Here is a 26,738-nt window from a genome sequence, read left to right on the forward strand (position 1 = left end):
AATAATTACATTCCTTACCCACTATCACCATAATGGTATTACAGTATTCAAAATTACTGTTTACTTAACTATTTTAAAGACCACAGCACATCTCCATTTATACTTGCAGGATCAACAAATTCAAATTATTTTTATGGCACCAGAGCTTGTCGCCCATATACATATGACATATTTTTTCTGTAGATGTGTTTAGAGGCCAATCTGTACGCTGCAAACTGAAAAACACAGAATAACTCATTTGGGGGGGTATCAAATTCCTCTTCCCCAGATTGGTTAATTACAGTCTTGGAAAGGACTTCAAGAATTCCTTCACTCATCAACACCCAGACTTCTCCAAATGGGTAAAGAGAGCAATGTACACTGCTTGACAAAATTAACAGAAAACACAACTTGTGCAGCTTGTGATGAAGCGGGACAAAATTTGGTATGGTGGTGTGCCACAGAATAACGATTAAATGAGGAAACAGTGAAACTTTGGGCAGGTATAAGGGACTTTTATAGAATCATATAAGAATTACCAAAAAAGGTCACATTACAGAAGACTATACACGATTTTTTTTTTAGCACATCGGCTTCTGTGGCCATAATGCACCTCCCAAAGTTTTTGCATTTTACTCAGATCCGAACCCGCGACCTTTGGGTTGCCAGGCAGGCACTTTACCCCCCTGGCTAGCCGGTCGGAACTATACAAGATGCTCGAAAATATGGTCACATTACATCAGTATGGCATACGATCCCCTCCAACACCCTTATATTGAGCACGGTGAACCATGCTCGATATAAGGGTGTCTATAAGATTCTGTGGCAACAAATCCCATTCTTCCACTAGTACCCTATGAAAAACATGAAGAGGGGAGTGGCTGCTGATCATTATTCTGCCCCACGAGAACACCACCTCCACCGCCCCTTCTCTGATGTCGGAGAGATGGTACTGCATTCCTCATTGTCTCCAGATGAAATAACGTCTAGAATCTGTGTGTAGGCTACAACAGAACTCTACCCTATTTGCCAGGGCTACAAGTCACATGTTCATGGCATCAGTTTTGAAGAGCTCTGCAGTGGTTGTTTGAGGTTAATGAGATACACCAATCCAATGGCTTCCTTGCGTAGAGTCCACTTGAATAGAGCTTTCTTAACACAGTCTGGCTAAAAAGATTTTCACCTGTGGCCGCAGCAACCTCAAGAGACAGTTAATTACAGAACATTATAGGGTTCTGTCTTGCTGCCAGAGCCAGATAGCAGTCTGTTCTGGTTGATGAAGCCCTTGGGTGACCTTAGCCAGCTGTTCTTGTAATGGTTCTTGTCTCCTGAAACTGCTTCCACAGCGCCAAGACAACACTGCACGTCACATCCGCCTGCGACAATTTGTCCAACGCCCCCCCATCTCAAAGAAGCATTGAAATGATGATGATTTGCCGTCCTGAGTACTGGGGATGTGGCTATCTCACTGAGAAAGCAACAAAATGGGAATGAAGTGACGCGGTCGCAACCCATGTTTTTATAGGAATGAATAAGTTGCATAACGTGTGCTTTGTAAAGTGGCAGATCAATTTCTACTGGATACTTGGAATTTGCATGCCAGGATGCTTATTATATCAAATATTTACGAAAAACATTTTGTTCTGTCAATTTTGTTTGAGCACCGCATCATGCAAACTAAGATGTTATGGAAGATCACAGGAACGATGTGTAATTTGTTTGAAATATCGATTAGAAGCTTAACGAACAGTAACACCGCTTCTTGAACCATCTAAATCAAAGAGATTCTCCAAGACAGGATTCATTGTGTCACTGAAAATGTACAAAGGGTACTAGGAAAGTTTTGCAATACAGCTTTGTTTATTTAATTTTTTCAAAGTAATTTCCTCTACATTCAGTACACCTCTCCATCCTCCGAAACCAATCTTTAAACCAGTTCTGCCAAGTTTCACTAGGGAGTAAAGCACACTCGTTGTCCCAAGCCCATAGAAGGTCCTCATCACTGGAAAACCGCCTCCCTTTTAGCTTCATTTTCACATGCGGGAACAGTGCAAAGTCGCAGGGAGCAAGGTCTGGACTGTAGGGAGGGTTCTCGAGAAGTTTCAGTCCTGTCGTGGTCAAATATTCGGTGCAGGCTTTGGCGCTTTGAGCTGGAGCATTATCGTGATGGAGGTACCAGGTGGTCATTCTTGACTTTGGCCGCAGGTTCTTCATAGAGCCAATGACTTTAGGCAGGCATTGTTCAGTATACCACTTAGCTGTGACTGTCTTCTGCGTGTCCAAAACGACACGTTCCACAATTCCACTCGATTTGAAAAATACAGCTATCATTTTCTTCTTTACAGATCGAGATTTTCTGACAATTACGGGTGTGTTGTCATCATCAAAGACCCAAACTTTGTTTTGAGCCTTGGTCGGCAGATCGTAATAGTACAGCCAAGTCTCGTCACCTGTCACGATGTTGTTCACATACCAAGATTGTCCCTTATCAAACTTTTTTAACATCTCCCGGCACCAAGTCACACGTTGTGTCATCTGCTCTTCAGTCAGTTGATGCGGCACCCAGAGAGAACAAAGTTTCTTCACGTGCAAATGATCTTGCAGAATCGAACGAATTGCTGGTGCATTTAGGCCTAAAGTATCCTCTATCTGTTGGTAGGTCACTCGCCTGTTTTCGTCAAGCATTTTCCTCACAGCAGTAACGTTTTCCTCCGTAACTGACGTTCGTGGCCTTCCCGGCCTCTCAGAATCCTGGAGAGTGAAATTTCCCCTTTGGAATTCTCTATACCACCTGAATATCGTTGTACGATGTGGACAATCATCATCTAGTGCAAGAGTCATTTCTTCTAAGCACTGGTCTATGGTTAAACCACGCACAAAATTATACCGCAAAACTGTCCTTATCTCATTTCGTGACCACGATGCCATCGCAAGCACTTTACACTCTCACTACTAATGAATAACTGAGCCCATCAACTTGGCGCGGCGGCTACTATGCATGTATGAACATGTCTCAACATGCAGCAACAAGCAGCTTCCTGTGATTCATTGTTGCATCATATTGCAAAACTTTCCTAGTACCCTTTGTATAGTCAGATTTGGGCATATCAAGCACAGAAGATAGGCACTCTCATTTTTTCTCATAATGCAACGTGAGCCTATACAACAGGTCTACACACCAATTAAATTTATGAAAATCCAATGTTTTGCTAGATTTACAGTCAATTTCCCAATATCTAACTTAAAGTCAGGGAGAGGAAGAATGGATAATCAAAAAAGCACAAATAATCAAATATTATTTAATTTTGCATTTTTAGCTTGTAAGCAACAGGTTATTTTTTAAATTTATTATTTAAAACATATAAAAAAACCATCCCCAATTGTAATTTTTACCCACATATAAAGTTAGTCATGTACAGATCATGTACAATGTGTACATGAATAACTGCTAAGTACTACATTTTCAACTGATAAAAGACTGATGTTCTAATGCTATGGTGTTTTGACACATTACACATTTCCTGCTATTACTGATTACATTCATAAATCTCACAGTATCATGGTTATTGTACCCTTAGAGTCAATTACAGATTATTGTTTTGACAATTGCAATTTAATTCAAAATGTAGTACAGTACAACTTGTATCCACCAAAAATTGATGGAAGAATGCATTTATTTTCCAATATAAATAAATATATTTTCTGTTTATACTGAGATAGCATGCAGGGTTAAGACAGAGATTGAAGGAATATTATTGTATTTCATGTTATCACCTGAATTTAAACTGCTATGCACAACTCTACTGGAATTCTGAATGCTAGGCCACGGTCAAATAAGAAGCCATAAAACCAGACTGTTGTAAAATAGGAAGAGTAGGAGAGAAATTACAAATACTTCTAAGTGTGCAGTTTCAGAAACCTCCAATTCATCAATTAATAATAATAAAACACACAATTATGCACAGATAATCCTAACAGGGTATGAACATATAAAAATCAGGGTGATCAAATGTGAACTGAGGGAAATGTATACAACATGCCTTCAGGTTCCAATTACTCTGAAGTAATAAATAAATACAGTGAATTCCGGTTGATGTTATCAGTCACTTATTATATTCAAAAATGAAAATCAAACTATTTATATTATAATGTATGCATTATAATATAAATAGTTTTGTATTATAATGGGAAAAAGGAGCAATCATGTGTGTAAAGTTAATTCTGCTGCTTTATATGATCATATACCACCAGTTATTGTTATCATTTTTTGTTTCAATTAAGGAGAAATATAGAAATATGTCTTCCAGAATGCCTAAAATTGTGCTTAAGTTAGAAATTTGTCGATCACTTACAACCACGACTATATCAAATAATGTTTATGACCTCATCCCTTGTCTTGTGAAAGTGGTACCTTTTAACTTCCAATCCCTGCCACATATTTCAAGCCTTCAGGAAAATTACATTTTGGCTATTGGGCTGTACGGATGGGGAAAGGAGCAATCCAACCCACTTTGTGAAGTTTTACAGCTATGCACGAAAAGTTATTAGTGTTTAATCACACTGTCCAAACAGTTTTGCTATGGTGATCATGTGATCTCAGAGTGCATATATGCAGTACTGTCTGCTTTCCGCGAACAGACGTGAGCTCAGTTTGCAATTGACATCTGTTGAGAACTGAACCCATGATTTAATTTTTCTTAGAACAGAAATGCTGCAGAAAGGCAGAAATTTAAGTTTAAGTGAAAAGAAGAAAATTCTAAATGCATATGATGCCTAAGTGTAGTCAGAGAGACTGCATTAAAATTGTGTTTCACAGCCTCTTTGTGCAAACCTTTAAACAGAAAACTGCACGAGTTAGATGATTGAGAATGAAAAAACTTTACATGAAAATAAAACAAATTCTCAATTTTAAAACGGCTGCAAGGGTGAATAAACATCCTGCTATTTTAAAATTGGGAACTTGTTTTCTGACTTTAAAACAGCGCTGGGAAGGGAGGGGGGATTTATTTCAATGCCAAGTAAAATGCAACCAGTGGGAGGGGCTAAGCCTGTCAATCACTGTTATTTGCAACAATCGATCGATCGGAAGGTGTACAAGACTAACAAAAAAAAAAAAAAAAAAAAAAAGCCATTTCATTATTGGGAAAAGTGAGTATCCACATATTAACCTACCAGTTGAATGCAAAAACAATATAAATGCACAGATGACATCTCAAATTTCAGCTTATCAGAATTTTATTCAGATAAGCTTATCTTATTTGAACAACACGAAACTCTTATTTCATCAATATTCATTAGGGTGGTCCTTATTTATATAAGGGAGAATTTTAAAATATATATATTTTTTTTTTTTTCAGCTTTGTACCTTTCTATCAATTATGAAAAACTGCAGAATTTCAAATGGATTTGATATCAGGAACATGTGCCACACTGACCTAAATGTAGTTACAAGGTACCAATGTGGCACTTGTTTTCACTGCACGAACAAATTTCATTCCTTGTATAAAGTTTCAATGTGGTCAGACCAGTCAGCACACAGAGCCCATGACAATAGATGCTATCATGTGTTGTTGTTGTTGTTATTTGGTTTTTAGGAGCATTAGCAACCAAGGCTATAATGCGCCAAAACCAGGTAATATATAAAAATTTATTCTCTCAGTGACCTAAGTAGTTAGGCCACCATGTCCAGATATATAATAAAAGACATAACAATAACGTAAAAATTTTAAATACGAGTAAAAACCTTTATTGATTTAAAAAAGCTAAAAACAGCAGACACATTGTCATTGTCAGATAAAATCTGAGTGTATACGGCTCAGTCAGATGGTTAAAAGCGGTAAAACGGATATTGCTAAAATCTGGACAGTCAATTAAAAGGTGTCTAATCGTTAAAATTGTGCCACAGGACACACACACACATAGGAGGGTCATCAGCCCTCAGCAAAAATGAATGAGTTAAATAACTGTGTTCTATGCGGATCCGGGCAAGAACAACTTCCTCCTTACGATTCCTGCGCAGACTAGACTGCCACGGTTCAATTACAGGCTTTATTTGATATAATTTATTCGCAGTCTGTCTATTCCATGAATCCTGCCATTGGGAATATATCTTTTGGTGTATTATTTGCCTGTAGTCTGTATAGGGGACTGACAGGCAGCGGTTATTATTGGGAATTGCTGATTTGGCTGCGGCGTCAGCCAAATCATTTCCCCTAATCCCAATGTGGCTGGGAATCCAGCAGAAGCAGATATCATATTCACGTCCGAGGAGGAAGTGAATCTTCTGCTGAATACTAGACAGAACTGGATGAGGATTATATCTCACAGATATTAAAGCCTGTAACACGCTGAGAGAATCAGAATATAAAATGAACCGTTGGTATTGGCATTCACTAATGTGAGCCAAGGCTAACTCTATAGCATGCAGCTCTGCAGTAAATATATTGCATTCAGAGGGAATCTGCTCCGATGTAGTGCTGTCTGTAAAGACAGCAGCAGATCCCACATATGATTCCGACTTCGAACCGTCTGTGTAAACTGGCGCGAAGTCAGAATGTTCAGCTCGGTGTGCTGAATAAAGCTGCAGGTAGACAGACGATGGAGTGTCCGACTTTCCCCAATTTCTAAGGGACAAGTCACATGTTGGAACATGAGCATGCAAGGGTGGAAGGGGTTGCTTTGGTGTTTGGGCAACCTTGTCTACCTTAATATTAAGTTCTTTGAGTAGCTCTTGGAAACGAATACCAAAAGTACGATTGGCAGTCTTACGGGTGTTGTACAAATTTTCCATTCGTGGCTCAAAAACGAATGGCCACGGATGGTCTGGCAGGGATTTCAGTTTTAAGGCATACTTTAGAGACAACTGCTTACGTCGAAGTGATAACGGTGGTTCATTTGCTTCGATGTATAAGCTCTGGACAGGAGATGTTCGAAATGCTCCAATAGCGATACGGAGAGCCTGATGATGGACAGGATCCAGCCATCAAAGTACACTGTCTCTGGCCGAATTGTATACCAGGGACCCGTAATCTAGTCTGGATCGTACAAGTGCACGATAGATGCGTAGTAGGGTGCATTGATCTGCACCCCAAGATGTTGAGGAAAGAGAGCGCAAAATATTCAGCCCTCTTGTGCGCTCTGTGCGGAGTTGACGGATGTGATCCAGAAAGGTCAGCTTTTTATCGAATACGAGTCCCAAGAATTTTGTGTCCGTTGCTACTGGAATTGCATTTTGTCCGAGCTTTAATTCAGGTTCAGGATGAAGATTACGCTTACGACAAAAGTGTACGCAAATGGTCTTCTCCGGCGAGAACCTGAAGCCATTAGCAAGAGCCCAGGAGTTGAGGCGATCAATAGCTTTCTGCAGTTGTCTTTCAATAACCCTCATGTTGCATGACTGACAAAATATGCTAAAGTCATCAACATAGAGGGCACTGTTTACAGTTGGAGGAAGTTGTTCTGTGATGGAATTTACTTTGATGGCAAAAAGCGTGACACTTAATACTGATCCTTGTGGTACTCCCTCCTCTTGACTGAAGGAACGAGAGAGTGAGGATCCCACACGAACTTGGAAAGATCGATTGGCTAAAAAGTTTTTAATAAAAATGGGGAGTTGCCCCCTAAGGCTAAGGCTATGCAGATCTTTTAAGATGCCAAATCTCGAAGTTGTGTCATACGCTTTCTCCATGTCAAAGAACACCGACACCAAGTGTTCGCGTTTTAGGAAAGCATCCCGGATGGATGTTTCCAGTCTAATAAGATGGTCCAAAGTGGACCGGTTCCTTTGGAAGCCGCACTGGATTTTGGAGAGGTCGTTTGATTCTAAGTACCATATTAAATGGGAATTAACCATTCTCTCCAGGATTTTGCACAGACAGCTAGTCAGAGCAATAGGACGATAATTGGTGGTGACTTTTGGATCCTTTCCTGGCTTAGGAAAGGCAAGAACGATTGCCTTTCGCCAGGAGTCTGGAAACTGCCCTTCAGTAAAGATTCTGTTATACAAAAGGAGCAGACAATCCATAGATTTTGATGAAAGATGTTTAATCATTTCATAAGGGATGCCATCTGGTCCAACGGCACTTGCTTTGGAAAGTGCAAGGGCTCTTGTCAGTTCCAGAATAGTGAAATCCCCGTTGTAGGGATAAATGCTCTTAGATTTAAAGTTAAGTGCCTGTTTTTCGATTTTATATTTCAGGACCAGGAACTCTGGAGAATACGAAGATGTTGCAGAGATGTTAGAGAATGTTTCCCCAAGAGAATTGGCTATTGCAGTTGGATCTGCAATAGCGCATCCATTATAATCTAGGATTGCAGAAGGGTGGGATGTATATTTTCCCTTCATTTTCTGGATTTTATTCCAGACTACCTTAGAATTGGTAGCCTGGTTAATAGATGAGGTAAAACGGATCCATGATTCCTCTTGACTCTGATGATGGATATATCGTGCTTTGGCTCGTGCACGTTTAAAGGCTATAAGGTTGGTCGTGGTAGGATATCGGTGGAATATCCCCCACGCTTTGTTTTGAGCCTTTTTTGCTGCTGTGCATTGTGAATTCCACCAAGGTTTGGGAGTAGAGAAGGGGAGCAGATAGAGAGATCAATGGCAGAAAAAGTACGGGTAGGCATGTGGAAGAAGGTGTTTGTTCCAGTATTTAGAAGGGAAAGGTCGTTGTCACTGAGCACACGCTCTATGACTCGTCCCCTTCCGTTGATGTTAGCACTACCCCACAGGGTGATATGTCCGTTAAAATCCCCGAGAAGTAAGAAAGGGGGAGGCAGCTGCGTTAGAAGATCATCAAGGTCTGCCTGGGAGATGTCAGTCCCAGGTGGCAAATAAACAGAGCACACAGTTAATAAAAATCCCACTGAAAGGCAAATTGCAACAGCCTCTATGCTGGTTGTAATTAGCAAGGGCTGCACTGGGGTCTGGTTACCCACAAGGATAGCCACTCCCCCATGTACAGAGCCATCCGCAATTCTATCCCTTCGAAAAACTGCCTTTAGATATGTCTCCTGCAAGTAAAAGCAAACTGGCTCGTGCTTTTGCAGGAGGGCCTTTATGTCATCAATATTTCGCCGGAATCCACGACAATTCCATTGTAGGAATTTAGCCATTATTTTGGCTTGGTGGGTCCATCAGGCGGCTTCTGAGGTGCTGAGGGCTTACTTTTATCAGTCTTGGATTTGTCTTTTTTGGGGAAGAATGGACGCTGTCCCGTGTCCATTTCCTCCTCAGCAAAGAGTTCCAAGACTGAATCTTCAGGTACCTCCTTCTGCTCGACATCCATCTTTTCTTGGGTACTAGGGGGGGACTTCCCCTTCCTTATTCTTTTCTTTCATAATTATCTTTGTTACTTGTGGAGCATTAGGAGGTACCGATATAGGAGTGGCAGCTGATTGGTCCTTTTGTGCAGGTTTTTGAGAACTTAAGAGATACCGCGCGATGGGAGTGAAGGACTCCTTTGGAGGAATGGTCATGTCCGTCTGAGTTCCGACGGAACATCTCCCTGCTACCTTCTGGGTGTAGGTAGGTTTGTTGATATTCAGGGGTTTGACCGATTTCCTTGCCTCCTGGTATGATATATTTAGCTCTGCCTTCAGCCGTTGAAGTTCTTTTTCTTCTTTCCACCTCTGGCATGCTCGTAGGCTGGGTGTTTGCCTTCACAGTTAATACAGGTGGGTTTTGCGGCTGAACATGCTGTTGTTTCATGGTCCTTTGCACCGCATCGAGCGCATGCAAGGACTCCACGGCAGGCCATTTGAGAATGTCCATACTTCTGGCATTTAAAACACAGTAAAGGGTTCGAAACGTATGGATGCACTGAACAGTTGATGTATCCAGCTTTAATCTCATCAGGAGGTTTAGGAGAGTTAAAAGTCAGGATAACGCTCCTGGTTTTAACAATTTTTCCATCCCTTCGCGCAGTAATTCTCTTGACGGCAATAACTCCCTGGGGTTTTAATTCGGAGCAGATTTCCTCCTTGGTTACGTTGAGAAGGTCCCACTCCGAAATGACACCTCTTGATGAATTGAGTGTTCTGTGTGGTGTCACTGTTATAAGTATTCCTCCGATTAATGTTCAGATTGCCTGTCATTTTTAGTTTCAATTAAGGTCTCCAGAACGGAGCCTCTTAACTGATTTGGGAGAACCTGCTAACCCATCTAACCCTTTTTGAATAAAAAAGGGCGACATTTTACCAATCGGTTTTTCACCGGTGGAGTGTATAATTAGGAACCTTGGAACAGGCCCTGATGGTACTTCAGTTCGCTGCCTCTTTGTACTAATAATACTATCTGTGTCTTCGTCTATGTTTGCAGATAGGGACCGGGTTGAGGCCCCTGAAGAAATATGTTTATCAAGATTCATATAGTTTTTAAATTGTTCAGTGCCCGGGCTCCCCACCCACCACAGAGCCCAAAGGGACGCCCACTACCCGGCATGCAATAAATGCGCTCGGGAGTGGAACACCAGGGCTACCCAGACACTATACCCGCACCGCCGCCAGCCTGAATCCTGTCCCTCGGATCATGAGGGTAGGGGCGTGGCATTGACACGGTTGACCCTCGCAGGCGAGCCTACTAGCCGATTGATCCTAGCCGGGCCTTCCAGGACCAACCCGTCTTGTTGAAGCAGGGGCCAAAGTGGTGTATTGAAGCTGGGCTCCTCAACCACCAGGATCCCCCTTTCCGAATTTCCACGGGTCGCAGCGCACGGCAAACACGCCGGATTCCATTGATGTAAGCCTGGAACCTGGGCTGTGGGCGTTGGATCCCAGTGATGCTAGTCTGGAAGTCCAGCAGCGTCACTGGGAGGTCCCCTCACCACGTACAGGTGCCCACGTTGAGGGGTAGCAACTAAGGCCATATTGCTCCGGGGATATGCGGTGGTCATTTCCTGACCTTTCCGCATCCTCCGTATTTGGTGGTTACGGCTCGAACCCCAGTCTGATCAAGAGGCGTGTACTACGCACTGCTGGTCCTGCCCACCTGGCTACGGAGGTGCCACTATCATGTGCTGCAACTTATAGATAGTATATATGGAGAAATATGCCATTAGTCGCTGATGCTCCTAAAACCTACAACAGCAATAGCTATCATGTGTGTAAAGTTAACTTTTTGAAATTTTGAACTAAAGGTAAAAAAATGTCTAGTTTGTGTACAAATTTATCTCATTGGGCCAATAAAAAACCAAATCTTAGGCCCTCCAAAAATAAAAAAGACATCTTGAATGTGCTATGTTTTCAATGAGAACTTTGGATTAGAGATTGTATAACAGTGCAAGTATTTTGGGAAGAAAGCCTGGATCTCAACTCACAACTGTTCAAATTGTATTACAAAACTAAAAACGTTATGTAGAAATCTACAGTACACGAAAAGTCATAAGTGGTTCATTCATCAGCAAAAAGAAAACAAGTTCCAAGGAAAATTTAAACGATCTATTTGATATCATGACGTCAGATGCGTTAAGTGCTATTAAAGTTGCTGAGCACAAAGAATTTTTGCTTTTGCAAAGGCAGAAGGACCAGCTGAGGTGTATGTTAGGAGTGGATTTAAAATTACCGAAAACTGATAAGCACAATGAAGAATAGCCGGCTGCAGAAGCAAGGAAAAACATTCTTCCCGGAATGTCAGTCATGTTGAACAAAAATTATCCACCTACTGGGAGATGGAAAGCTCTGAAGAAATGAATGACAACAATATCAAAGATACGATGACTCCACAGCTTGTAGCAGCTATGGACAGATGTAAAATTAGTGACAGAGATGCTGTTCATACTTTAACAGTTGTGTGGATGCTGTCTCGTTGAATCCCAGTGAATGTGTGATTAATCAATCTATTAAAAAGAAGCAGTGAAACATTAAGAGCAGAAAGATATTTATCAATAAAATCAGCAGAATTGAATTCAAATTTTATATTTGTTTGCCATTGGAATTTAAAGATATTGCCTGATATTTTGGGAAAAAGAATATCGATTGGCTACCTGTGAATGCCAGTGATTTGGAACAATTATCTTTCAGACGTACCTGCTATTGCATCATCTCAAGGAACAGAAGTATGCGAAATAGAAGAAGTATCCATATTTGACACAAATTTCACAGAAGAATGGAATTTGACTGATACAGTTCATGTGTGCGTTGTTTTGATACCACAGCATCAAACACCAGACATATCACTGGATCGGCGGTTTTGCTGGAATAAAAGTTGGAACGAAACATCTTGTGGCTGCCACGCTGTCACCAAATGTTTGTGATGGTGCTAGCTGGGGTTTTTTCATTAACAAAGGTAGCATCGAGTTTGGACATACCTTTATTCAAAAGATTCAAAGACAAATAAATGGGAAACTATAGACAAGACAAAATATTCAAATTTCAAGACTGAGACACTTCCATTTACCAAGTTTAAAAAAAAAAAAAATGTTGCTGCAAGGTCAAATCATTTGCTAAGCAGAAGCTACAAGAAGAACAGCCATCTGACAATTACAGAGTGAGTTTCTCCAGGTTTTTTTAGGAGAAAAAGCAAATGGAAATAAATCAACTGTGTGGTGTTATACTCAGGGTAGTGAGAATGAAAGAGATCTTGGGGTAATTGTGCAGTCAGATATGAAGTTTTCTGAGCAGTGCAGACAGGCTGCCAGAGTAGATCACGGGGTCTTGTCAACGATATAGAAGAATTTTGCGAGCAGGGATAAGGTTATTATCCACTTGTATAAGACGATGGTCAGGCCACACCTTGAATACTGCATACAGGTCTGGAAGCCTCATTTTAGGAAGGATGTAGGAGTTGCTAGAACGAGTACAGAGAAGGGCAACAAGACTTGCGAAGAGAACAAAGGGGTGCTCTTATGAAGAAAGGCTTAAGTTCTGCAAATTGCAGCTTCTGGAGACTAGGCACCTGCAAGATGATCTGATTGAGGTGCATAAGGCCTTGAATAGATTAAGGAGGCTTAATGCTGAGGGGATTCTTCCACTTGCAAAAATTACAAACACAAGGGGGCATAGATTTAAACCGAGGAAAGACTGTTGTAGAATAGATGTGTGGAAGTTTGCCCTTAGCCAGTGGGTAGTTAATTGTTGGAACAAACTTCCATCTGTTGTTGTGGAAGTTGATAGCTTAAATAAATTCAAGGCAGAAAGAACTAGAAAAACATTTGGAATGAATGGATCAGTGAAATGGGAAGTTCTTTTTTTTGGCTGATGCTGTATAAGATTGCTTTCTTGCATCATGTGACTCTACTGTGATCCCTAGGTGGCACTGAGATCACAGTGTACTGATGTGGGATTTACTTAAAGATATAATTACCATCAGGGGTAAAGGAAAGGATTTTTGCTTCCGTAAAGGTGACTACAGTGGTCTCAGACAGTTTTAAAACTCTGTCCAGTGGGATCAACTATGATGTTACCAAAATCAAATTCTAAGTGAGAAGCATTCAAGGAAGTAATCGTGGAAGCTACTAGAAGTTTAATACCTATTAAGAAATACTGTTCAAGGTTTAGGCCCAAATGGTTGTCTAATGAACTAATGAGACTTGTGGCAGAGAAGAAAAATACATGGGATGCATATAAATCATCAAGCGACACAGAAGCCTATGGCAGATATAAGCTAGTCTGTAATCAAGTCACAAAGGAGGCTAACCTCCTTTGTGACTTGATTAAGGTGAAGGCAGATTACAACAAATCTTTGGCAAAGGATGCTAAGAAAAACAGCTGGGATTTCTTTACTTATATAAACTCTAAAAGGAAGGAGATGAATTTCATTGGTCCACTAGATATCGATGGTTCGACTATTGATAATCCTGCTCAGATAGCAAACAAACTGAATGAGTATTTTGCATCTATATTCACACACAAGGAGTTATTAAGGTTTGAAAATGCCAGAAGGTTATCAAATTGTAGCAGGGTGCTTAATGATTTTGTAATAACTGAGAGCAAAGTGGAGGAAAAATTGTTGAAATTAAACATAAGAAAGGCAACCGGGGTGGATGGGATCTATCCAGTTATATTAAAGGAAGCAAGCAAAACGTAGCTATAATTACGAGAGGATCCTTGGACTCAGGGGAGGCCACCACGGACTGGAAATATGCAAATTTATCCCCAATTCACAAAGGGGGATCGAAGGGTGACGAGTAATTACAGACCAGTTAGTTTAACTTCTGTTCTGGGTAAAATAATGGAGTCACTGGTTAAAGATGCATTGCAGAATCATCTAGACAAGACTACAGCAATAATTCAGGCACAGCATGGGTTTTGTTAGGGCAAAGTATTGTCTGACAATTTTGATTGGATACTACGATGTGGTTACAAAGGAACTGGATGCAAAAAATAATTCTGATATCATATACTTGAATTTCAGGAAAGCTTTTGACACTGTTGTGCATGGAAGCCTACTGTACAAATTGCAGCAGAATGGTATTAAGGGTAAGTTGCTACAATGGATAAAAGGATGGTTGAGTTGGTTGTTTTGGGTTTTATTGGCGCATCAGCGACTAAAGCTATAATGCACCAGAACATGAAAAAGAAAATATTTCAGCGACCTAAAAAATTAGGTCACTACGTTAAGAAATAAGGATATGTAAAAAGTTTATAAAGACAGTAACTTTTAAATACATGTAAAAATATTTAAACATTTTAAATAGCTAAATATAGCCGATAAATTTGCATTGTTGGATAAAATCTCACGGAGTGTATAAGGCTCAGTCAGATGGCTAAAAGCAGTAAAATATAGACTACGTTCGTGCCTGTAAAGTGGGCACTAGGATAAAATATGTCTTACTGTTAGAAAGGTGTCAACATAGGAGTGTTGTCCACCCTCAGCAGGAATGAATGAGTAAGATGGCTGTGTCCTATGTGGAGATGAGCTAGAACAACTTCCTCTCGGCGGTTCCTGCGCAGACTCGACCGCCATAGTTTTATTACAGGCTTTATCTGATAGAGTTTGTTTGTGACCTGCCCATGCTAAGATTGTTGCCACCGGGAGAGTAATCTTTTGCGCATTAATTGCCTGTAGTCTGTATAGGGGACTAACAGGCTATGGTTCTTCTGGGGTTGCAGTGGTTTGCTGCTGAGTATGTGCTGCATTTGTCGGGTATCTGCTCAGATATAGTGTTATTTTGGAAGATGGCGGCAGACACAACAGATACCTCCGACTTCGAGCCATCAGTGAAGACATGCAAGATGTCGGGGTATTTAGCTCGGTGGGCAGCATATAGTTTTTGGTATATAGAGTTCGAAGTGGTGGCCTTTCCCCACTTGTTAATAGAGAAATTGCACGGTGGTGTTCAAGCATGCCATCGTGGAGCTGGTTGCTTTGTGGATACGGCAACATTCTCTATGATTATATTGAGTTCTCTGATTAGTTCCTGTACATGAATACCAAAGGGATGGTTGGCAGTCTGACGAGTTTTATAGAGATTTTCCCATCGTGGCTCAAAAACAGATGGCCTGGCAGGGATTTTAGTTTGAAAGCATACTGTAAAGCCAACTGTTTCCTACGAAGCAATAGTGATGGCTCATATGCTTCGACATAGACTTTGGACTGGAGATGTGCGAAATGCTCCAGTAGCAATACGAACTGCCTGATGGTGGATGGGGTCCAACCATCGAAGTACACTGCATCTAGCAGATGCATATACCTGGAACCCATAGTATAATTTCGATCGCACTAGTGTGCAATACAGGCGTAATAAAGTGCATCGGTCGGCACCCCAGGAGATACATGAGATGGCACGTAGGATGTTCAAGCCTCTAATGCAATGCATTTCGCTCGAAGTTGATGGATGTGCTGTAAAAAGGTCAACAGAAAGTTGACCTTTTTACAGCACATCCGAGAATCTAGTCTGATACTACTGGAATCTAGTAGTATCAGACTAGATTCTCGGACTATCAGACAAGACTCACACCCAAGAATCTAGTCTGATACTACTGGAACAGCATTTTGCCCTAGTCTCAGTTCAGGTTCAGGGTGAAGATTATGCTTGCGGCAAAAGTGAATGCAAACGGTCTTTTGCGGAGAGAACCAAAGCCATTATTCATTGCCTATGAGCTCAAGTGGTCAATGGCATGTTGCAGTTGTCTCTCGATTACCCTCATGTTGCAAGATTGACAGAATATGCTAAAATCATCAACATACAGGGCGCAATTCACAGTTGGAGGAAGTTGTTCCGTGATGGAAGTCACTTTGATGGCAAAAAGCGTAACACTTAAGACAGATCCTTGAGGTACTCCCTCCTCTTGGCTGAAAGGCCGAGATAGGGTGGATCTTACACGAACTTGGAAGGAACGGTGGGTTAAAAAGTTTTTAATAAAAACTGGGAGATCACCACTAAGGCCAATGCTATAGAGGTCTTTTAAAATTCCAAATCTCCAAGTTATGTCATATGCTTTTTTCATATCAAAGAACACGGACACCAAGTGTTCTCGTTTTAAAAAGGCATTTCGAATAGAAGTTTCGAGCCTAATTAAACGGTCCAAAGTGGACTTATTCCTTCGGAAGCCACACTGTACTCTGGAGAGGAGCCCATTTACTTCCAAATACCATATAAGATGGGCGTTTACCATTTTCTCCAGGATTTTGCAAAGACAACTAGTCAGAGCGACTGGACGATAGTTTGTTGGGATTTTTGGATCTTTTCCTGGCTTAGGAAAGGCAAGCATGATTGCCTTATGCCAAGAATCCGGAAATTGCTCTTCTAAAAAGATCCTATTGTATAAAAAGAGCAAATGGTCCATGGATTTAGCTGACATGTGCTTGACCATTTCGTAATGGATGAGATCGGGTCCAGCAACACTTGCTTGGTAAGAATAAGAGCTGTTTTTAGCTCTTCTATGGTGAAGGATCCATTATAAGGATGAGGGACCTTACATTTGAAGTTAACAGGCTGCTTCATGTTTGTTTTTCACAACCAAGTACTCTGGGGAGTAAGAGGATGTTGAAGAGACGGTAGCAAAAGTTTCCCCAAGAGCATCAGCTATTGCAGTTTGATCTGCAATAACACATCCATTACGTTCCAGGACCGATGAAGGGTGCGATGTATATTTCCCCTTCATTTTCCGGATTTTGTCCCAGATTGCTTTAGTGCTGGTTGACTGAGTAATAGTGGATGTAAAGTGGATCCACGATGCCTTTTGGCTCTGACGCCGAATATAGCGTGCTTTTGTGCATTCACACTTGAAGACTAAGATTGGCTGTGGTGGAATATCTTCGAAATATCCCCCAAGCTTTGTTTTGTTTAATTTTTTTTGCTTCTGTGCATTCCACCAAGGTTTTGGAAACTGTGGAAACTCGGCAGATGTTTTCGGAACAGTAGTTGCAGCTGCACGGACAATGCCTTCTGTGATGCACGCCATTGCATCACTGATCAGACCCCTGGCTGATTGTACTGATGTTGTTGTTGTTATTTGGTTTTTAGGAGCATTAGCAACTAAGGCCATATTGCTCCGTGAATATGCGGTGGTCATTCCCTGACCTTTCCGTATCCTCCGTATTTGGTGGTGACGGGCTCGAACCCCGGTCTAATCAAGAAGCATGTGCTACGCACTGCTGCTCCTTCCCACCTGGCTACGGAGGCGCCCGTACTGATGTAAAAGTCTACCAGATGTCGAAAGGCATTCCAATCAGCCAGATCAACCTTCCACCGCGGTAACCTAAAAGGTAGACACTGCCTTCCATTAATTAGACTGGTTATCACGGGGAAGTGATTACTTCCATAGAGGTTCTCCTCTACTTCCCAAGTGAGTGAAGGATGGAGATAGGAGGAGCATATAGTAAGATCAATGGCAGAGAACGTATGGGTAGGCATGTGGAAAAAAGTATTAGTTCCCACATTTAGGAGTGAAAAGTCATTGTCACTGAGCTTATGCTCTATGACATGTCCTCTTCCATTAACGTCAGCACTAGCCCACAGGGTGTTATGTCCATTAAAATCACCCAAGAGTAAGAGAGAAGGCAGCTGTACAAAGAGATCATCAAGGTCTTTCTGAGAGATGTCTGCCCCAGGTGGCATATAAACCGAACAAACTGTTAGTAAAAACCCCACCATAAGGCAAACTGCTACCGCTATTTTGGTGGTTGTTGTTATTTGGTTTTTAGGAGCATTAGCAACTAAGGCCATATTGCTCTGGGAATATGCGGCGGTCATTCCATAACCTTTCCGCATCCTCCATATTTGGTGGTGACGGGCTTGAACCCCGGTCTAATTAAGGAGTGTGTGCTATGCACTGCTGCTCCTTCCCACCTGGCTATGGAGGCGCCTTATGTTGGTGGAAAGCAGAATATGTTGAAATGGGGTGTGGTTGCCCAGAAGAATAGCAACACCCCCATGAGCAGGTCCATCCCCAGTTCTGTCTCTTCGAGTGATGGTAGTATTACGAAAGGAAGGGTTTTCGTTTGTCTTCAAATGTCTCCTGCAAGCAAACGCAAACTGTTCATGCTTTTTCAGAAGGGCCTTGATGTCATCATTGTTTTTCCAGAATCCAAGACAGTTCCACTGTAGGAATTTGGCCATTATTTCGGCTTGGTGGCTTCTGAGGTGCTGAGGGCTTACTTTTGTCAGACTTGGATTTCTCTTTTTTGGGGAAGTATGGACGCTGTCCCGTGTCCATTTCTTCCTCCGCAAAGAGTTCCAAGACTGATTCGTCCCATACCTCATTCTCTACATCTATTGTTTCTGGTATTACAGGTGGCTCTTCCGAACTTTTTAGCTTTTCTTTACCACTTGGTTTTGGTAGTGGTGGAGCACTAGGAGATATGGATATAGGAGTGGCAGCTGACTTTTTTTTGGTGGGCTTTTGTGAACTCAATAAATAGCGCACAATCGGAGTGAAAGATTCTCTTGGTGGTATAGTCATCTCAGTTTGTGTACCAATAGTGCACTTAGCAGAAACCTTCTGGGCATATGAAGGTTTCCCGCTATTTATTGGTTGGATATGTTTTCTGGCCTCTGGGTAGGAGATATTCAGCTCTGTTTTCAGTTCTCTTTTTTTCCACCGCTAGCATGCTCTAGAGTAGGCAGGGTGCTCTCCTTGTAATTGACACAGATCGGTTTTGAAGCTGAACATTCCTTGCTCTTGTGGTCTTTAACACCACAACGAGCACAGGCAGAGTTACCACGACAAGATGTTTGTCAGTGGCCGTATTTTTGGCATCTAAAACACCTCAGTGGGTTTGGGATATAAATCCTCACTGGGCAGTTTAGATAGCCTGCCTTGATGGAACTTGGAGGCCATGGGGTGTTGAATGTGAGGATAAGAACTCGGGTAGGGACAAGATTCCCATCCTTTCGTATCGATATTCTCTTGACAGCAGTCACTCCTTGGTCTTTCAATTCAGAGCAGATCTCTTCTTCTTCAGAAACATGAAGATCTCACTCTGATATAACACCTCGTGAAGAATTCAGAGTTTTGTGGGAAGTTACGGTGATAGGTATTCCCCCTATGGATGTAGGATTCAGGACTTTTGTCGCCAGGACGCAGCCTTTTTACAGATTTAGGTGATCCTGCCAACCCTTCTAATCCTTTCTGGATAAAGAGGAAGAGCGGTGCCACTGATGGTGGTGTATCCTCAGTTCTGTCTCTTTTTACAGAAGTGTTTTCTGAGTTATCATCTCAATTAGGTAGGGGCCTTGTTAGGGCCCCAGAAGAATTAGAATTTATAATACTCATAGGAGTAAAATAAAAATTTCCAATGCCCTAAGTACCTCACCCACCACGGAGCTCTACGAGGGGATGCCCACTCGTGAACTAGCAGGTACTGCATACACGAATGGGACGCCAAGTTTGCACCATACCCACGTTTCCAATAAGCCATGATCCCGTCCCAGGACCAAAGGGAGGGAGACTTATTGGAGCACAGTAAGAACCATCTGCTGATTGATCCCAGTCGAGCTGGTCCAGGACCACCCATCTTGTTGAAGCAGGGGCCAAAGTAGTGTATCAAGGCTAGGCCCCTCAACTACCAGGATCCCGAATTTCCACCGGTCGCGGTGCACAGCTGCACACGCCGGATTCCAATTATGTAACCCTGGAACCAAAGTATGGGCGTTGGATCCCAGTGAAGCTAATCTAGGAGACCAGCAGCATAACTGGGAGGTCCCCTCACCACGTACAGGTGCCCACAACGAGGGGGGGGGGGGTGGTTCAGTGGGAGAAGACAGAGGGTGGTAATCAATGGGTGCTGCTCTTCGTGGACTAATGTTATTAGTAGAGTCCTACAGGGTTCGGTGTTGGGTCCACTGTTGTTTTGTATATTTATCAATGATAATGATGAAGATATATCAGATTTAGTGTCGAAGTTTGCAGGGTTGTTAATGGCAGTAAGTTACAGCAACAGGATCTAGAAAATTTGGGCAGATGGGCTGAGAAGTGGCAACTGAAGTTTAACATTGACAAATGCAAAGTACTGCATATGGGTAGAAGTAACCCCAGAGAAACATACCAACTGTGTGGTATCACTTAAGGTGGTAGAAAATGAAAAAGACCTGTGAATAATTGTGCAGTCAGATATGAAGTTTTCTGAGCAATGCAGACAGGCTGCCAGGGCAGGTCATGGGGTTTTGTAAATGATATACAGCGGGGTGGCCAATGAGTCGATCGCTCATGGTGAATTTTAAATATACAGTCATCCCTTGATTTGTGCACCTCGTGCAATGAAATTTTTGAGGCCTCCAGACCTGTATGCAGTACTCAAGGCGTGGCCTGACCATTGCCTTATACAGAGGGATAATCACCTCATTTTCATTGCTAGCAATGAAAACGAGAGGGTAGACCGCGGCACATTTTGAAGGAAAAAAATGTAGATCGCAACACAAATTAAGTTGGCCACTCCTGATATACAGGAATTTTGCTAGCAATGAAAACGAGGTAATTATCCCTCTGTATAAGGCAATGGTCAGGCCACGCCTTGAGTATTGCGTACAGGTCTGGAGGCCTCATTTTAGGAAGGATGTAGATTTGCTTGAGCGTGTAGAGAGAAGGGCAACAAGATTGGTAAGGGGAATGAAGGGATCCTCTTACCAAGAGAGGCTTAAGTTCTGCAAATTGCAGCACTTGGAGGGTAGGCACCTGTGAGGTGATCTGATTGAGGTGTATAAGGCCTCGAATGGGTTGAGCACGCTGAATTTTAATGGGATTCTTCCACTTGTTCAGATTACGAACCTAAGGGGGTATAAATTCAAATTGAGAAAAGACAGATGTAGAATAGATGTGCGGAAATTTGCCTTTAGCTAGCCAGCGGGTGGTTAATTACTAGAACAAACTTCCATCTGTTGATAGGTTAAGTAAATTTAAGGAGGAACTGGACAAACATTTAGAGGGAAATGTTTTGTAAATTTTTTTTTTCTCTTGACTGATGCAGCATAATCTCATATATATATTTTTCACGTGGCTGAATTAGTTGCTTTCTTGCATCACATGCCACTACTAACTAATGCTAATGCTAGTTCATTCAGGATTATCACAGAAAATATCCAACAGCAAAGAAGGATGCAATGAATAAAGAGTACCAATGTTAAAAATTGTTTTAGATGTGTAACTGGATCATCTTATTTTAATAAACACAACAAAAAGTACTCAATGTTTAAACACTTTTTTGATTATACATATCTCCACAATTAGAATATAATTATACCATTATTGACTGAAATTCAGTTTAGTTGTGGCATGTGTTAATATTACTGTATTGACTTGGAATTTTCGATGCTATTATTTTACATTTAACAAGACTAGAAAAAGTTATTCTAAAATAATGATTTATAAAAATAAGGACCACTCTGATGTCCATAGTGCACCCTTTGGATCAAGGAATCAAAGGTTTTCAAAACATTGTAGAGGAGGGCAATGCAACAAAAAATTATTGCAGAAATTGAAGAAAGCAATTGAGCTTAAGCTAAGGACGTAGCAAAAAGAATTAACTTCTTAGATGCAGCACATATGATGGCTAGTGCTTGGGATTTAATTTACAAAACACTCAAAACTTTTTTGTAAAGCTATATTTATTCAGGCAGGTGTTGTGATAAATACTGAAGAAAGTAGTTCAGAGTTTGTAAAAATTTATGAAAATCTTCTGACAACAGGTGATCTGTCAATAAAGGATATAGTCAATGGAATTATACCAGATAAAACTGACATTGAGGAAAATGAAAATTCTGATAACAAAGATAGATGTCCAAAGAGTTATGCCAATGACTAAAGAAATTAGGAAATCTTTTGAAGTGTTATTTTATTTTTTAGGAGCATTAGCAACTATGGCCATATTGCTCCGGGATATGCGGTGGTCATTCCCCGACCTTTCCACATCCTCCGTATTTGGTGGTGACGGGCTCGAACCCCGGTCTAATCAAGAAGCATGTGCTATGCACTGCTGCTCCTTCCCACCTGGCTACGGAGGTGCCTTTGAAGTGTTATGGAGTGCATTAGAACTTAAGCGAGGGGAAAGTGAAGACTACAAATTATTGTACAGGTTAGAAGAACATATCGAAATTTAACTGCTAAGGATTTAAAACAACAAACGGAAATTTTTTTTAAATAGGTCGGTATGTTTATGAGATGTTTTTGTATTCATTTTTTTTTTTTTTTTTTTTTTTAAATTTCCACACTGAAATCAGTTGAAGTGTTTATATTGCAGTTATATATATATAAAAAAAATCCCTCTGTTTAATTTATCAATTTTTGTAAACCAAATGTGATTACAATAAGTGGCACCCACTGTAGTATTAAAAAATATTTTTTCTTGACATTTTTCTACAGTACAGCATTCCTATTTCAGTGTTATTAGTCACTTTTTTGTCTTAAATCAAGCATCCTATGTAGATTGGGCAACCTACTTTCTACATGTCTGTCCTTACAATCTGCTACCTGAAAGGAACCATAGAACATAAAAATGGGACCGTTTGAAACACAAAACTGGAGGGTATAACACAGAAATGAAAGTGTGGTTCAGTTTTATAGACAAATATAAATATATAAAAAAAATAAAGGTGGTTTTTTTCGGTCTTGGTATAATAACTAAAACACCACTTGTATCAAATTAGTGGATTTTTCATTTCAAGTATCGATGTTTTAAATATCCCCCGAATTCATTAAAATTCGGGGGGTTTATGAACTCCCAGGAACCCCCTTTTCAATACTGCACTTCATTCTAACTTCTAAAATGCTTCATTCTGAAAACTTTAGAAACCATTTTATGAAGCATTTCTAACGAAGATTTTCATTCTTCCAAAAACGAATGAGTAGTATTTCAGCTGTTGGGGAAGAAGTTTTTTTAATTAGCAAAGCAGATCAGTCCATGCGGCATTCTATATCTATAAATATAGAATAGATATTCTATTCTATATTTATAGATATAGAATATCTATATCTAGAGAGAGAGAGAGAGAGAGAGAGAGAGAAAATGGAAAAGGGAAAAGAAAAAAAAAAAAAAAAAGGGAAATTTAGTGAAATGGTCTGGTGAGTTTCTAGAGCCATAATTCTTGGAGGTAGAATTATACCTACTCTGGGTATCCTTTCCACTTCAAAAAATATTCAACAGATCCATGCCTAATTCGTTTATCTAAAATCTTTTCCACAACATATTCTTCTGGTTCCGCCTCTACTGGAGGTGGGGTCATATCTTTCACAGGCTTCTTCTTTCCCATGCTTTTAATGAAATATTAAAAGATTATAAAAAAAACTGTTTAAAAAATTCAGTATTTAACTAATATGAAGTTAAATAACAGATTTAGTAATTTTTATGGAAAGCCTAAGTTATGGATGTGCATGATGAACATTTGATCAGGTGGCAAAAACAAAAGGAGCATGACACATGCTGCTTCTTAATTTTAAGCATGATTATAATCAACACAAAAATGTAGTCATCAATCCCAACTTTGTACAAACTACACTGATTGTACCAAGTATTACTATTCTACCTTATTCTCAATGAAATTGAGATTAAGAGAAGCCAATGGATATGATGTATATGGAAAGCAGGCACTGCCTCTCCATCTCTCACACACTAAAAAGTCATTTTGTATCATATGCAAAAATTTAACAATAATCCTTAGAAAGACATCTGATTAAGCACACTTTGGCATAACAGAAGTTGTCAATGAAATAGTAAACTCAAAGCAGGAATAAAATTATGCAAAACTCAAAGACACTTTACTAATAAAACTAAAGTATAAGCAACATGCACAATGAATACGGATTATGAGTTTACTAAGCATGCAGTATTAATAGATTCAACAAAGCCAATGAAGGATATAATGGGATCAATTTTTATGAAAAGCAAAGGATGAGAGAGAGAAATGGAAAATCAATAAATAAAATAAAACTCTGCAAGCATGATAAAATAGTCAACTCTAAATAATATCAGATTAAAATATTTTAATGCTGCCTCATCTCTACTCTCTGAGTGACTGCTGACATTACAGCAATCCTAGTTATACAAAAAAATTGGGCCCAAAGATTTTTTTGGAAATAGCAACTCCCCGACTTATGTAAGGGTTACGTTCCACGGAACATAACTCAGAATTTCCCTAAATGCTTACGCAGCACTCGCAACTATGAGCGCTGAATTTGATTGAAGCAAAAATGAAAAGTTCGACGAACATGCAAATAGAATTATCTATTCAATTTTTTTTTTTAAATCTCATGTGCAAGAAAAGTTACAAAAGTGTACAAAATTACAAAAATTTCAAAATTATAAAATTCCAAAGAGAGAGAGGAGACAGGCATAACGTCAGCAAGTTTTTCCCAACACAATCAAAATTTCTCTGCAGCTGCAGAATCAGCACTGGCAACTTCACTGCATACTTTAATGTTTTGGAAACTAGTCAAAACATTAAACCACCCATTGCTTGCCACAAACTTGGCTTGGTGTTCACTGTAGTTATCCTTAATATCTTCATAAATACTTCTTGCTTTTGCTTGAATGGCCATTAGACTCAAGGGCACTTGCTTCTGAACCTGATTTTCCATCCATATTATTAATAGCATTTCCATCTTCGATATAGCACCTGAACCTTGTTCTGTGATCAGTGTTGATCTTAAATGCATCGATCCTTTAACATGTTCTTTTATATGTGCACTGTCCTTTAAAATAGTATTCACTGTTGAAGCAGCGAGACCTAATTCCATGCAATAGATGACAAACTTTGTCCTGCTTCGTACTTCTTAATCAATTTGGTTTAGTTTCCTAGCAGTGCCAGCACTGGCACTTTCCGTTGGTCTCTTTCCCTTCACCATTGAAATAAGTAAATAGGAATGAAGAGAAACTCATTTCACCATACCGTAATGTAAAAACCTACAGAATTCCAGTTATCGGTATAATCACAAATGCAATAAGATCAAGTTTACTACTTGTTTATAATAGATTGCACTAACAGAAAAGCCCAATAAACCCGAAAATGCAAATTATTTTTATTGTTTTATGGTCACAACCTGCAGAAATGTGTTCTAGAAAAATATTACAAAGGCGTTCAAAATTGATTCTTATAATAGAACATATTATAATGATGAAAGTGTAGTGCAATTTCTATTATAAAAATAGACCTTTTAGAAAATTCCAAAGAGAGAGAGGAGACAGGCATAACGTCAGCAAGTTTTTCCCAACACAATTTTTGCTATATAACCTTAGTTATATAGCAAAAATTGACCTCTGAAGTCTTGGAATTAAAAAAAAAAAAAAAAAGATGTGTTAGTGAATTGACATTACGATATTTTAATATGTTTCCACGATTTTTTAAGTTTGAAAAAATATGTTTCCGTGATTTTTAAAGTTTGCACCTGCCGGCAAAAACTTACGTAGTGCCGAATTTCCGTAAGTCGAGTATTACATAAGCCAGGGAGTGCCTGTAGTTGCTATCCAAAAAAAGTCTATCTGAAGCAGTAGTCAACCTTTTCCTGTAGTGTGCCATAAATTATGTATGGAAATGCCTTTCATGCCACCTAGGTGTGAATCCAGAAGCTATCAAAATCAATACGCCAACTGATGTCACTAAATGTTTTTACCACATACAGAACTGATGTTATGACGAACTCACTAACTAAATGCCAAAAGGCAGTACACAAACTGCAGCTTCCCAATATACTGATTGGTTGGTTGTGTTTTATTGGCACATTAGCAACTAAGGCTATAATGTGCCAAAACCCAATATACCGAAACAAGGTCATAATTTCTGTCAATAAGTGATATTTAGATTGTATGTTTATTTTCATTATTGAATTCTAAAATTTGTTGTATATAAAATTTTTTACATTATTTTTTCCCTTAGATAGTATGAATCAGAACTGTAATGCTCAATACATTCTACGTTGATATTATTTTACAAATTATTTTTTCCCAAATAAAGAGGTGGTCCACTAACAGGGCTGGATGGGCTACCCCAATGTAAGGTTAAAAAAAAAGTTTTAAAAATAGCCCATTACATTTCCATATTTTTTAGTTATGTTTTTTTATCTCCTGCAATATTCAACTGCACTAAAGTCAAACTGTATATTAATGTTTTGTTTGATTGAGGATTTTTTTTGGGGCATCGGCATCTATGGCTATATATGGTAAGTATGAATGTTATTTCTTGCAGGTAGGGATAATTTCATAACTAGGACTACAAAATTATTATTTTTTTCTAGTAAGGAGGTGATATATGTTAATCCTCTTGAGAAAAGTAATGATGTTTGAAACATTTATTTTATTACCCAAGATTGGCATATTAATGTAAAAAGCAACTATCTGAATTTATTGCACTGTATTTTTTTTATAAATAAACTATGGTTTCGAACTCTGA

The 26,738-nt window shown here is 39.9% G+C and overlaps 1 protein-coding gene across 4 annotated transcripts in view; it reads right to left on the reverse strand.

Annotated features, from left to right (window-relative positions):
* LOC150090824 (chromobox protein homolog 3-like) overlaps window positions 1–26,738 on the reverse strand; it is an 89,731-nt gene that overhangs the window by 17,294 nt on the left and 45,699 nt on the right. For all 4 annotated transcript variants that reach the window (XM_090380201.1, XM_090380189.1, XM_090380196.1 and 1 more), the window contains exon 3: window positions 23,464–23,607. In XM_090380201.1, the coding sequence (XP_090236327.1) occupies window positions 23,464–23,607 (144 nt within the window). The remainder of the gene's footprint in view (window positions 1–23,463; window positions 23,608–26,738) is intronic.

This window comes from Mastigoproctus giganteus, chromosome 1, assembly GCF_048544385.1.
Source record: "Mastigoproctus giganteus isolate SK-2022 chromosome 1, ASM4854438v1, whole genome shotgun sequence".
Classification (NCBI taxonomy): Eukaryota; Metazoa; Arthropoda; class Arachnida; order Uropygi; family Thelyphonidae; genus Mastigoproctus; species Mastigoproctus giganteus.